The 13,055-nt window shown below is 42.6% G+C and overlaps 1 protein-coding gene and 1 long non-coding RNA gene across 5 annotated transcripts in view; one reads left to right on the top strand and one right to left on the bottom strand.

Moving 5' to 3' along the window:
• LOC122550012 (signal transducing adapter molecule 1-like) overlaps positions 1-8,793 on the bottom strand; it is a 76,187-nt gene extending 67,394 nt beyond the window's left edge. For all 4 annotated transcript variants that reach the window (XM_043690392.2, XM_087987365.1, XM_043690389.2 and 1 more), the window contains exon 1: positions 8,658-8,793. In XM_043690392.2, the coding sequence (XP_043546327.2) occupies positions 8,658-8,697 (40 nt within the window). In that variant the 5' untranslated portion in view covers positions 8,698-8,793. The remainder of the gene's footprint in view (positions 1-8,657) is intronic.
• Positions 8,794-8,952: 159 nt separating this feature from the next.
• LOC148149966 (uncharacterized) lies at positions 8,953-12,392 on the top strand. Its single transcript, XR_015757231.1, has 2 exons — positions 8,953-9,091; positions 9,636-12,392. It is a non-coding gene; the product is annotated as an uncharacterized LOC148149966 (long non-coding RNA).
• The last annotated feature ends 663 nt before the right edge of the window (positions 12,393-13,055 follow it).

Below are 13,055 nucleotides of genomic sequence, written 5' to 3'. Positions count from 1 at the left end.
TGATTAGCTGCAGAGTATGGAGATCAAGACACGTCTTTTAACAATACTGGTTTTCAGTTTCTCATTTGCAAACAGTACTTAAACATTACTACAGAAACAAAAAAAAAATTAGGGAACAGAAAATCAGAGGTTGCAGGGCTTCACTGTCTCTGAAGTTTGCATTAATGTCCAAGGTAACAATTTGGTCAACGTGATGCTAGCCCCCAAAGTCCATAACTCAAAAGCAACAGGGCAAACTTTCCAGATGACAGAGGCCAGTCTCCACTCAAACCTTTATTAACAATCCGACAGTATTACAAGCAGGGACCTTTCCCAAGATTCTACAGCTTCTTCAAAAGGTCCACCGAAACCAAACATGCCACACCTCAAAGTGTAAATCTTTGTGTAAAATATTTGACATTTATTGGAACAGGACCAGGCTTTTTAGCTCCTTGAGCATATTCCATCATTCAACATGATGGTGATTGATTTATGACCCAACTCCATATCATCCAAACATTCACCTTTGCTCCACATCCTGCGATACAAAAGAACAAATTTTTAAAAATCTCAATTTTTTAGTTTAGCAACTGATAATGGCATCAATTGTCATTTCTGGAAGAGAGCTCCAAACTTCTATCAAACTTTGCCTATGGAAGTGTTTCCCAATTTCACTCCTGAAAGGCCTGGTTATAACTTCTAAACTTTGCCCTCAATTATAAACACCCCAAAAAAATACAAAAGACTTTCTCTCTATCTATTCCAATTGCTCCCCTGAATATCTTGAAAACCTAAATCAAAATGTCCCTGCTGGACCTCCTAAATTGCAGGAAATAATACCTTAGTTTCCCATGTTTAATCTTTACTCAGAAATGTAGAAAATAGGAGCAGGAATAGGCCACTCAAACCTTCGAGCCAGCTCTGCCATTCAATATGATCATCACTGATCACTAAACTTCGGAGCCTTTCCCTGCTTTCTCCCCATATCATTTTATCCCTTGAGGCCTTAGAATTACATATAACTCTTTTTCCAAAGAGCACACCCGTGAACTAAACACATTGATCAGGACTTTGGATTCAGTCCTTCAGAGTTCCCTACACATCCTCATCTCATGTACTTCTCATGTAGGGGACTTCTACAGCCTTCCGAAGATACATAAAGCCAACACACCAGGACGTCCCATTGTATCAGACAGTGGGACCCTGTGTGAGAACCTCTGGCTATGTCAAAGGCATCTTGAAACCAATTGTATAGGGGATCCCCAACTTCCGGATCCCCGACTTGCGGATGATACGAAAGTCGGAGGAGTTGTTGACAGTGAGGAAGGATGTGGCAGGTTACAGCAGGATATAGAGAAGCTGCAGAGCTGGGCAGAAAGGTGGCAAATGGAATTCAATGTAGCTAAGTGTGAGGTGATTCACTTTGGGAAGAATAACAAAAAGATGGGGTACTGGGCTAATGGTCGGATACTTGGTAGTGTGGATGAGCAGAGGGATCTTGGTGTCCATGTACACAGATCTCTGAAAGTTGCCACCCAGGTAAATAGTGCGGTGAGGAAGGCATATGGCGTACTGGCTTTTATTGGTAGAGGAATTGAGTTCCGGAGTCCTGAGGTCATGATGCAGTTGTATAAGACTCTGGTGCGGCCGCATCTGGAATATTGTGTGCAGTTTTGGTCGCCATACTATAGGAAGGATGTGGAGGCACTGGAACGGGTGCAGAGGAGGTTTACCAGGATGTTGCCTGGTATGGAAGGAAGATCGTATGAGGAAAGACTGAGACACTTGGGGCTGTTTTCATTAGAGAAAAGAAGGTTTAGGGGTGACTTGATTGAGGTGTACAAGATGATTAGGGGGTTAGATAGGGTTGACAGTGTGAACCTTTTCCCGCGTATGGAGTCGGGTATTACAAGGGGGCATAGCTTTAAATTAAGGGGGGGTAGATATAGGACTGAAGTTAGGGGTAGGTTCTTCACTCAGCGAGTCGTAAGTTCATGGAATGCCCTGCCAGTAGCAGTGGTGGACTCTCCCTCTTTATGGGCATTTAAGCGGGCATTGGATAGGTATATGGAGGATAGTGGGTTAGTATAGGTTAGGTGGGCTTGGATCGGTGCAACATCGAGGGCCAAAGGGCCTGTACTGCACTGTATTCTTCTATGTTCTATGTTCTGATGCAGCAACAGATTTCTTACAGAAACCCAGCACCCACGGACCAGTTGAACCAGGAAATTTCCTCGTCACAATGGACATTTCAGCACTCTACACCAGCAACCCCCAAAATTACGGCATTGCGGCAACAGCCTCAGTACTCAACACCAACAACTGTCAATCTCCGAGCACCGTCCTACAGCTCATCCGCTTTATCCTCGATCACAATGTCTTCACCTTTGACAACCAGTTCTTCATCCAGACACAAGGAACAGCCATGGGGACCATATTTGTACCCCAATATGCTAACATGTTCATGCACAGGTTTGAACAATACCTCTTCTCTACACAGGACCTACAACCAACACCATACGCCAGGTACATTGACGTCATTTTCTTCTTCTGGAAACATGGCGAGGAGTCACTGAAAAAGCTACACAATGATATAAACGAGTTTCATCCCACCATCAAACTCACCTTGGGACTACTCTCTAGTATCTGTCCCATTCTTGGGCACATGCATCTCCATCAAGGATGGGCACCTCAGCATCTCACTCTACCGCAAACTCGCGGATAACCTCATACTGCTACACTTCTCCAGCTTCCATCCGCAACATATTAAAATAGCCATCCCCTATGGACAAGCCCTACACATACACAGGATCGGTTCAGATCAGGAGGAATGTAACGGGCACCCGGAAGTACTCCAGGATGCCCTCATAAGCACGGGATACGATGCTCAACTCAATCGACCACCAATTCTGATGTGCCACAGTGAGAAACCGTAATGACCTCCTCAGGAGACAGACACAAGCTCCAACCGACAGGGTACCTTTTATTGTCAGTACTTCCCAGGAGCCGAAAAACTACGCCATGTTCTTCGCGGCCTGCAACACATTATCAATGAGGATGAGCACCTGGCCAAGACCTTCCCCACGTCTCCACTTCTCGCCTTTAAAACAACCATCAAATCTCAAACTGATCATGATTCGTAGCAAACTGCCAGACTTCCAGGACAACACCATAAAACCTTGTCACGGTAGACACTACGTGTCAGAATGTCGACACGGATACCACCATTACATGGGGACACCTCCCACCGTGTACGTGGCAGGTACTCATGCAACTCAGCCAACGTTGTCTATCTCATATGCTGCAGACAAGGATGCCCTGAGGCATGGCACATTGGCGAGACTGAGCAGAGGCTACAACAGATGAATGGACACCACACAACAATCAACAGAAAGGAGTGTTCCCTCCCAATTGGAGAACACCTCAGCGGTCCGGAACATTCGACCTCGGACCTTCTCGTGACCATACTCCAAGGCAGACTTCAGAACAGGCAACAACGCAAAGTGGCCAAGTCGAGGCTGATAGCCAGGTTCAGCATCCTTGGGGATGGCTTCAACCGAGACCTTGGGTTCATGTCACACTGCAGGTGACCCCACTGCACTACAGAGACAAACACACACATACACTCCCACACTCTCACGCACCCTCTCAAAGACTTATACCCATTTACACACTCTCTCACAGACGCTCATAACCCCCACCTACACACATACCCACGTGCGCGCGCACACATACAAGTTTGTGGGGTGAATTTGTACTTGCAGAATCACATTTTATTTTGCTCAAAAACTACATGAATCCATCTAAGGTTCTATAAATCAGTTTTTTTAGATTAGAATCGGTCTGATCTGTCTGTGCCACAGACAGACTCACACAGGCCACCTCACACCTTCAATGCATTATCTGAGTCGATATGACACCAATTGTTAAAGTTCACTTGAGATTGTAACTTTAAAAAGTTCTGTGATTTACATATGAAAGAAATGAAACCAACACGCTCATTCTAAAAGATTAGAGACTTAAACAATCCAGGTCTTTTTCAATATATAATTGCAGTTACATCATATTTTGCTATAAATTGTGTCTTATGATCTTATGCTCCACCATCACCTCTTGAAGCAAAGTTAGTGCTTCGCTCCGAAATCTAGTGCTGCCAAATAAACCTGTTGGACTATAACCTGATGTTGTGTGATTTTTAACTAAGTCATTGATAAAGGTAGTGAATAATTCGGTTAAAAATCACACAACACCAGGTTATAGTCCAACAGGTTTAATTGGAAGCACACTAGCTTTCAGAGCGACGTTCCTTCATCAGGTAATAGTGGAGGGCCCGATCGTAACACAGAATTTATAGCAAAAATTTAACAGTGTGATGTAACTGAAATTATACATTGTCTGACAATCAATTTTTCAATGTATAATTTCAGTTACATCACACTGTAAATATTTGCTACAAATTCTGTGTTACGATCGAGCCCTCCACTATTGCCTGAAGGAACGTCGCTCTGAAAGCTAGTGTGCTTCCAATTAAACCTGTTGGACTATAACCTGGTGTTGTGTGATTTTTAACCGAATTATTCACTACCTTTATCAATGACTTAGTTAAAAATCACACAACATCAGGTTATAGTCCAACAGGTTTATTTGGCAGCACTAGCTTACGGAGCGAAGCACTAACTTTGCTTCAAGAGGTGGTGGTGGAGCATAAGATCATAAGACACAATTTATAGCAAAATATGATGTAACTGCAATTATATATTGAAAAAGACCTGGATTGTTTAAGTCTCTCATCTTTTAAAATGAATGTGTTGGTTTCATTTCTTTCATATGTAAATCACAGAACTTTTTAAAGTTACATTCTCAAGTGAACTTTAACAATTGGTGTCATGTCGACCCAGATAATGCATTGAAGGTGTGAGGTGGCCTGTGTGAGTCTGTCTGTGGCACAGACAGATCAGACCGATTCTAATCTAAAAAACTGATTTACAGAACCTTAGATGGATTCATGTAGTTTTTGAGCAAAATAAAATGTGATTCTGCAAGTACAAATTCACCCCACAAACTTGTATGTGTGCGCGCGCACGTGGGTATGTGTGTGGGTGGGGGTTATGAGCGTCTGTGAGAGTGTGTGTAAATGGGTATAAGTCTTTGAGAGGGTGTGTGAGAGTGTGGGAGTGTATGTGTGAGCGTATGAGAGAGAGCTTGTGTATGAGAGGGGGTCTGTAGGAGTGTATGTGTGTGTTTGTCTCTGTAGTGCAGTGGGGTCACCTGCAGCGTCGCTCCAAAAGCTAGTGTGCTTCCAATTAAACCTGTTGGACTATAACCTGGTGATGTGTGATTTTTAACTTTGTACCCTCCAGTCCAACACCGGCATCTCCAAATTGTGAATAATTCAGGCTACCAACATAGAAGCATGCTCGGCAACACTGTCGGAATTTGAATACCTGCTCACTATCCCTACTCTTCTTTCCCCCGCTACTCTGTCAATTCTCCAACCAGGCCCATGACTTATCTTCAATTCAATGAATTTTAATATGCACTCGCAACTTATGACGGACTTTTTCAAATGATTTCTGGAAGTTCATATGGAACATGCAAAGATATTGCTTCCGCTGTCCACTACCTCTATCGCATCTTCAAGAAATTCAAACAGATTTGTCAGATATGGACTATCTGTTCCAAATCCCATGTTGAATCCTTCTGATCAGCTGAAAGTTTAAGCTGTTCAGTCATTCTCTCCTTCATAATAGACTCTAGAAATTTCTATTTGACAGATGGTAGGCTAATAGTACAGAAATAAACATTACACGTTTCAATTGTTTTGAACCTTGGCGCATCAGCACCTGACGTATTGCATGCAATTTTAGCTACCTTACATCAGTTAAAATTCGCCAGACTCATTCCTGGGAAAGCAGACTGTCCTATGAGGAGGGATTGAGGAGCCTAGGCCTGTTTTTGATAGAGTTTAGAAGCATGACAGGTCATCTCAAAAAGACTTTCAAGATTCTTCAAGGATATAACAGCGTAGGTGCCGGAAGATTGGGCAAGCCATTTAGGCCTAAGATAAAGAACTTCAGAACTCCGAGCGTAATGGAACTAACCTAATGCTCAGACATTGAATATGTCAAGATTGAGGACATAGCAAACACAAACCCTCAAATCTACAATAGATTTGTTAAGCATGTGTTAACCTTCTGTAAATCCATGTTGACTCTACCCAATCTTCCTACCATTATTTCCTAAACATCCTGTCATCACATCTTTTATTATAAATTCTAGGATTTTCTCTACAACTGATGTCAGGCTGACAGGTCTGGAGTTCTGTTTTCTCCCTCCACCTTTTCTTAAATAGTGAGGTTACATTTACTATTTTCAAATCCACAGGAAACATTCCAGAGTTTATAGAATTTTGAAGGATAACCACCAACACATCCATCATCCCCATCACTACCTTATTCAACACACTGGTACGCAGATCATCAGGTTCAAGTCTACATTAAAGCCCATTAAATTCTCTGGTACTATTTTTATTTGTATTTACTAATCGCTAGATTCTCCATTATTTCTTGGACAGTTTAGTAATTTGTTCAGTGAAGACAGACAAAAAGCATTTGTTTTGTTTCTCTGATAGAAAAAAAGAGGAGCACACAATCTAAAATGGTAAAGCAGATGCAAGGGGAGGAGTGGCGTACTCCAGCTAGGTTTTAATAGGTCTAAAATTCCTGGTTTCATTCTCATACCATTCTTAAAATGGAGCCAAATCATACACAGCAAGATTCCACAAACAGCAGTGCAACAATAAAATAAGTCATATGGATGACACCAAAATTGGTGGTATAGTGAACAGCGAAGATGGTTATCTAAGGGTACAATAAGCTCTTAATAAGCCCTTTCCTGAAGAAGGGCTTATGCCCGAAACGTCGATTCTCTGGCCTTGGATGCTGCCTGACCTGCTGAGCTTTTCCAGCAACACATTTTCAGCTCTGATCTCCAGCATCTGCAGCCCTCACTTTCTCCTCTTAATCAGTTGGGCCAAGGAGTGGCAGATGGAGTTTAATATAGATAAATGCAAGGTACAGGGTATTGCATTTTGAGAAGACAAACCAGGGTGAGACTTACATAGTTAATGGAAGGGTTCTGGGGAAAGTTGCCAAACAGCGAGACCTAGAGGTGCAGGAATATAATTCCTTGAAAGTAGTGACAGAGGTAAACAGGCTGGTAAAGGCGGTGTTTGGCACACTTGCCTTCGTTGGTCAGAGCACTGAGTAAAGAAGTTGGGACACCATGTTGCCACTGTACACGACATTGATAAGGCATTGGAATACTGCACACAATTCTGCTATAGGAAGGATATTATTAAACCAGAAAGGGTGGAGAAAAGATTTAAAAGGATGTTAACCAGAGAGTTTGGGTTAAGAGGAGATAAGTTAGGACTTTTTCCACTGAAGCATTGGAGGCTGAGGGGTGATCTTATAAGAGGTTTGTAAAATCATGAGGGGCATAGATAAAAGTGGTTCTCTCCACCATGGTAGGGGAATCCAAAATGACAGTGTAGGGGAGTCCAAAGTGACTGTGCATAGATTTAAGGTGAGAGGGGAAGATTTAGAAGGGACCTAACAGATAGCTTTTTCCACACAGAGGGGAATTATTCAACCCTTTATTCTATCCCTTTCTGTACTGTGTTCATTTATAGTTTTCTAGTTCCAAGAAAGACTGCATATATACTTATATATTTTCTACAGATGTCAACCTATCTCCAGTATGCTTCTGTTTAGATAAACTGGAACAAGTCTGTTTCAATTTTTTTTAAACGATAACGGTTTCATAATTTTTCCAACCAGTTTCTCCTGAAATTTAAAAAAAATGAAAATTGTTACTTCTCATCAGTACAAATGTAGGGAAAATGCACATGCTGTTATTTAGATAGGATTAACCACCTTCAAAAGGATCTGCCTCAATCATATAATTCAATCCACTGTATGATTTGGCTCAGTGGGGTTCATCTCTTGTTTCCATTACCTCCCAGGAGGGGGAGGGGAGTAATTGCAAAATTTGTCACGACAAGTATTAGTAAAATTAAGGCAGCAGGCACTACACGATCTGTAGTTTTTCAAACTCCTTACAAATTTATTCACAGCATAATTTAACATACCCCAACCAATGTTAAAATATCATTTGCAAATACTCCATGCACTTTTTAAAATCAATGTTTTATTTTCAGTTCAACCTTGTCTGCTCTGCATTGTTTACACGCTCCTCCAACAAGGGACCTGAAGCATGCTGTGATTTTAAGACCGACATTTCAATTGGACATTTGCGATTTACGCTTCAAATTTAACCGACGCTTTCAAATGATGCATTGAAAGCAAAAATTAAAAAATGAACCGCTGGACTTAAATGAAACATTTTAATCTGGGGTTCGGCGTTCTTTGCCCCTCAAAGTATGATTTGCGACGCTGAATGAAAACAAAACTTGACCAATATATCGCACAAGTGCCCAAATTCTCACCCCGTCCTTCTGCAAACAAAAGGCCCACATCTGCGAACCCTTCCCGGGTCCTTCTCCGGGAGAAAGCCCGGAAAACACCGTAGCCTCATATCGTCAACTTCCAAACAAACACTGAGCCCACAGGCCAGCAATTCGCAAATTACAATTTCGACCCCGCGGGAGGACTCACCGACATCCTGATCGAACGGATTGGCGGTAAACAGCGGCATCTCCACAGCCTGTGCCTTACTGCTGCCTGCCTGGTGTCCGTTGGAACGGCTTCGCACTCCCTCACCCCCCCTCTCCCTGAGTCACCTCGGTGCCCGGGCTCGCGCCCACACCCGAGCCCGGAGACACTTTTAACGGCACCTTCGGCCCTAACGACGCGCGCAGGCGCGCTCCCCCTTCCGGGCCGCGTTCTATGCCCGGCACGAGACGCGGGCTGCGTCCCTCTCTCCTTTGCAGCTTCACTCCCGGACGTGTCAGCCTGACTGAGAGCCGCTCTGTCTTACAGGCAAACGCAGCATGCAGGGAAATCACGGGCGCCTGCAGCGGAATACCAAAGAGATGAGTAGTAAATCACGGAGCTAGCAGCGGGGAAGCACAAAAAAAATGCAATATTAGGTTGGTATTTTTAAGAGCAGAAAAAAAACCTGAATGTGACCAATTCCACTTGCATTTTATTATCAACACTCATGCCTCACCACCTCCTTTTACTGCATTTCCAATCCGGAGAAATGCTAATGTAACCCTGCGACGCATCTCAAAGCCTCCAGCGGTAAACATAGATACTGCTGTCTTTCTCCACCTGTCGGTGCAATAATGGACAGCGGGTCTATTCCAGCTGAATGGCAAAAATCATGCATGGTGCCAAAGATTGCTCACTTTACAAACGTATTAAAATAACATAAAGCAATACTTTTTAAATAAATACCACACCCTGTAGAAGAACAAAACACGATGATTACGGTGAAAGTAAATGGCACTGTCCCGCAGGATGGTTCTGATAAGTAAAACAAACTGGTCACAGTGCCTTCAGCATTCGGTAGACGGTATTGGCGATGATCAATAAAAAAAAGTCTCTTGCCCCGTTTTTTATCTCTTCCAATTTACATTACAAATGTTGAATTTTAGCATTAAATTTGATGCATGGCATTTTATTTTACAGGAGAAAGTCGAGAGTGTGGCGCTGGAAAAGCAGATCAGGTCAGGCAGCATCCCAGGAGCAGGAGAATCGACGTTTCGGACATAAGCCTTTCATCAGGAATGAGGCTTGTGAGTCGGGGCTGAGAGGAATAATGTTTTATTTTACATGCAACGATAATTAATTGATAAATGTGATAGCTTTAACAAAGGAAAGTAAGAAGTAATTTCAACAACAATGCGAAAAAGTGGACGTGAGGAGTATCGAATCATTCATGACCTAATTGAATGACGGAGCAGGCTCGGGGGCCGAAATCACTTTCAAATTTTCCTATTTTAAATTTAAATCTGGAAGTCACCACCGACTACAAGAGTTCCATATGAAGAGCAAATGCGTTTTGAATCCATTCCATATAATTTTGCTAATTTAATTAGTCCTATTATTTCGGGTAATTTTTTCTTCAATGAGAAGGATGAGCTGCGGTGCCCGGGTCTTCTGTACTGCTGCATGGATGTAATCAGGACTTTGCCGGCTCCACTGCTCTCGGCTGCCTTTTAATGTGGAGTGAATCAAATTCCCCAAGTCCTGATATTTATGATGAAATGAACTGTGGAGGCTAGAAATACTTGCAAACACAATTCATGTAAGAGGTTAGGACTGTTCTCCTTGGAGAGAAGGCAAAAAAGAGATCTGACAGAAGTTTTCTAAATTATGAAGGTCCGAATAGACTAGATAGGGAGAAGCTGTTGCCACACGTAAAAGGATCGAGAATGAGAGGGCACAGATTAAAGTGATTTGCAAATAAAGCAAAAATGATGTGAAAAAAAAACTTTCATATAGCAAGGTGTTTGAGTCTGGAATGCGCTGGCTGCAGTTTTGGTCAAGGCAGAGTCAATTGAGGCATTCAAGAGCACATCAGTTCTATTCAACTTCAATGTGCATGGGTGTGGGGAAGATGCAGGTAAATAGCATAAAGTCATAATACTCGGAGAGCCAGTTGGATGCAATGCCTCATAGAATCACACAGGAAAGAAGAGGCCCTCAGCCGCCAAGTCTGTACCACCATGGCGACACTAAACCACACCAGTTCCAACTTCCGACACGAGGCCCATAGTGTTTGAATGTTATGCCATTTCAGGGCTCATTCAAGTACCTCTTTAATGTTGTGAGGTTTCCCGCCTCAACTACTCTCCCAGGCAGTGTATTTCAGATGCCCACCACCCTCTGAGTAAGATATTTTTCCTCTAAACCTCCTTCCTGTCACATTAAAATTATGCCCTTGTCACTGACCCTTCAACTAGTGGGAACAACTGCCTTCTATCCAGCACATCAGAACATACATCTCTATCGGATCCCCCTTCAATGTTTTCTTTGGAACAGAGAACAGCCCAAACTTTTATTCAACCTCTCGTCATAGCTAAAGTACTCCATCCCTGGCAACATCCTGATGAATCATCTGTGCACCCCTTCTAGTACAAACACATCCGATAGTGCAATGACCAGAACTGCATACAGTACTCCTGTGGCCTAAACAAAGTCTTGTACAGCTCCAACATATCCTCCCTGCTCTTATAATCTATGTCTTGACTGATAAAGGCAAGTAATCCATATGTGTATTCTCCTGCCCTGCTGCCTTCAGGTATGTGTGGACAAACACCGAAGATCCCTGTGTTCCTCAGAACTTCCGATGTCCTGCTATTCACTGGATATTTCCATGTTTTGTTACTTCTTCCAAAGTGCACCACCTCACACTAATTAGGGTTAGACTTCATCTGCAACTGAATTATCCGTTTTACCAATCTGAGGACCTGAGCGCACAGCCTTAAGGTAAAGGAAATACCTTTTTGAATGGAAATAGGAAAAATTTCTTTAGCCAGAAAGTGGTGATTCTGTGGAATTAATTGCCACAGAAGATTGTGGTGGCCAGGTTATTGACTGTATTTAAAACAGAGGTAGGTAAGATCTTAAAAGCCAACAGGATCAAAGGTTACAGAGAGAAATTGAGAAAATGGGGTTGAAAAACCTATCAGCCATAATTGAATGGCTGATGAGCCAAATGGTCTAATTTCTTCTCCTGTGTCTCATAGTGTTACAGTCTTATTGCTTCCATACCCTTAGTTTTCCTGTCTAAACTGGGAGAATGGTTGACAGAAACGTAGAACCATTGATAAAACAGGAAGGAGTGTTACACCATGCAAAAAGGTACAGTGAATCCCAGAAACTATAGCACCTATAGTATTGGATATCACACTTAAGGACATAAGAACATAAGAACTAGGAGCAGGAGTAAACAATTCAGCACCTCAAGCCTGCTCCACCATTTAATATGATCATGGCTGATCTAATCTCGCCTCATTTTCCAACCCACTGGTCCATAGCCCTTCAATCCATTAAGATGCAGTGTCATACCTGTGAAGATCAAAGCTTATAATTTTGTGTCAGGGCAGTGTCAATACTATGGAAAATATCACCAGAATATATGTTGTTATGTGACTCGGGTACATGGAGTAAAGGTAGCTACATCTTAGGTGGGCAGCAATGTGCAGCTCTGTATTTAGGTAGACCTGGGGAGGGTTTAGAAGCCACACATTGAGGACCTTGGCACACAGAAGGAGGAGCCAAAGAAGAGAATGTAACAGACAGAAGGCATCGATAAAAATTGAAAATGAAATCACCTGTATCCAGGCAGATTCAAGGACCAAGAATGAAAACCAGCTTGATTATTATCACCAATGGTGATATATTTGTTCAATCATTTACTTAATAAATTTAATAACTTGTTGCACCAAAGTCATTGTCACCTTTTTCCCTTTCCCAACAGCTTTGTTAGCATCAGGGAGCCTTATAGTGGAATCAGATTTGCTGTATAGTCTTAACCCAAATTCAGAATCATCTGTGAACTGTGAATTTTGATTGCTTGTTTCGCCCCTCTTTTCATTTTAAAATTTGAAATTTAAAAAGGATCAGCAGCACATCTTTATGCTTTAAACAAAATTGAGTTTAATGCATTACACAACTTTTGCTACAAGATACTCAGTAAAATGTGGTATCATTTTGAGCTAAGTAACATTTGTGCACATTATGTTGCATCTGCATTGTGTTCCCCACACACGTAGATTAGATTAGATTACATTACATTACAGTGCGGAAACAGGCCCTTCGGCCCAACAAGTCCACACCGCCCCACCGAAGCGCAACCCACCCATACCCCTACATTTACCCCTTACCTAACACTACGGGCAATTTAGCATGGCCAATTCACCTAACCTGCACATCTTTGGACTGTGGAAGGAAACCGGAGCACCCGGAGGAAACCCACGTAGACACGGGGAGAATGTGCAAACTCCACACAGTCAGTCGCCTGAGGCGGGAATTGAACCCGGATCTCTGGCGCTGTGAGGCAGCAGTGCTAACCACTGTGCCACTGTACTTGTTTAGATTGCC

This window comes from Chiloscyllium plagiosum, unplaced genomic scaffold (assembly GCF_037043375.1).
Source record: "Chiloscyllium plagiosum isolate Xiang-an unplaced genomic scaffold, Cpla_swu_hap1 HiC_scaffold_5, whole genome shotgun sequence".
Taxonomy (NCBI): Eukaryota; Metazoa; Chordata; class Chondrichthyes; order Orectolobiformes; family Hemiscylliidae; genus Chiloscyllium; species Chiloscyllium plagiosum.
This window is presented reverse-complemented; position numbering and strand designations above follow the sequence as displayed.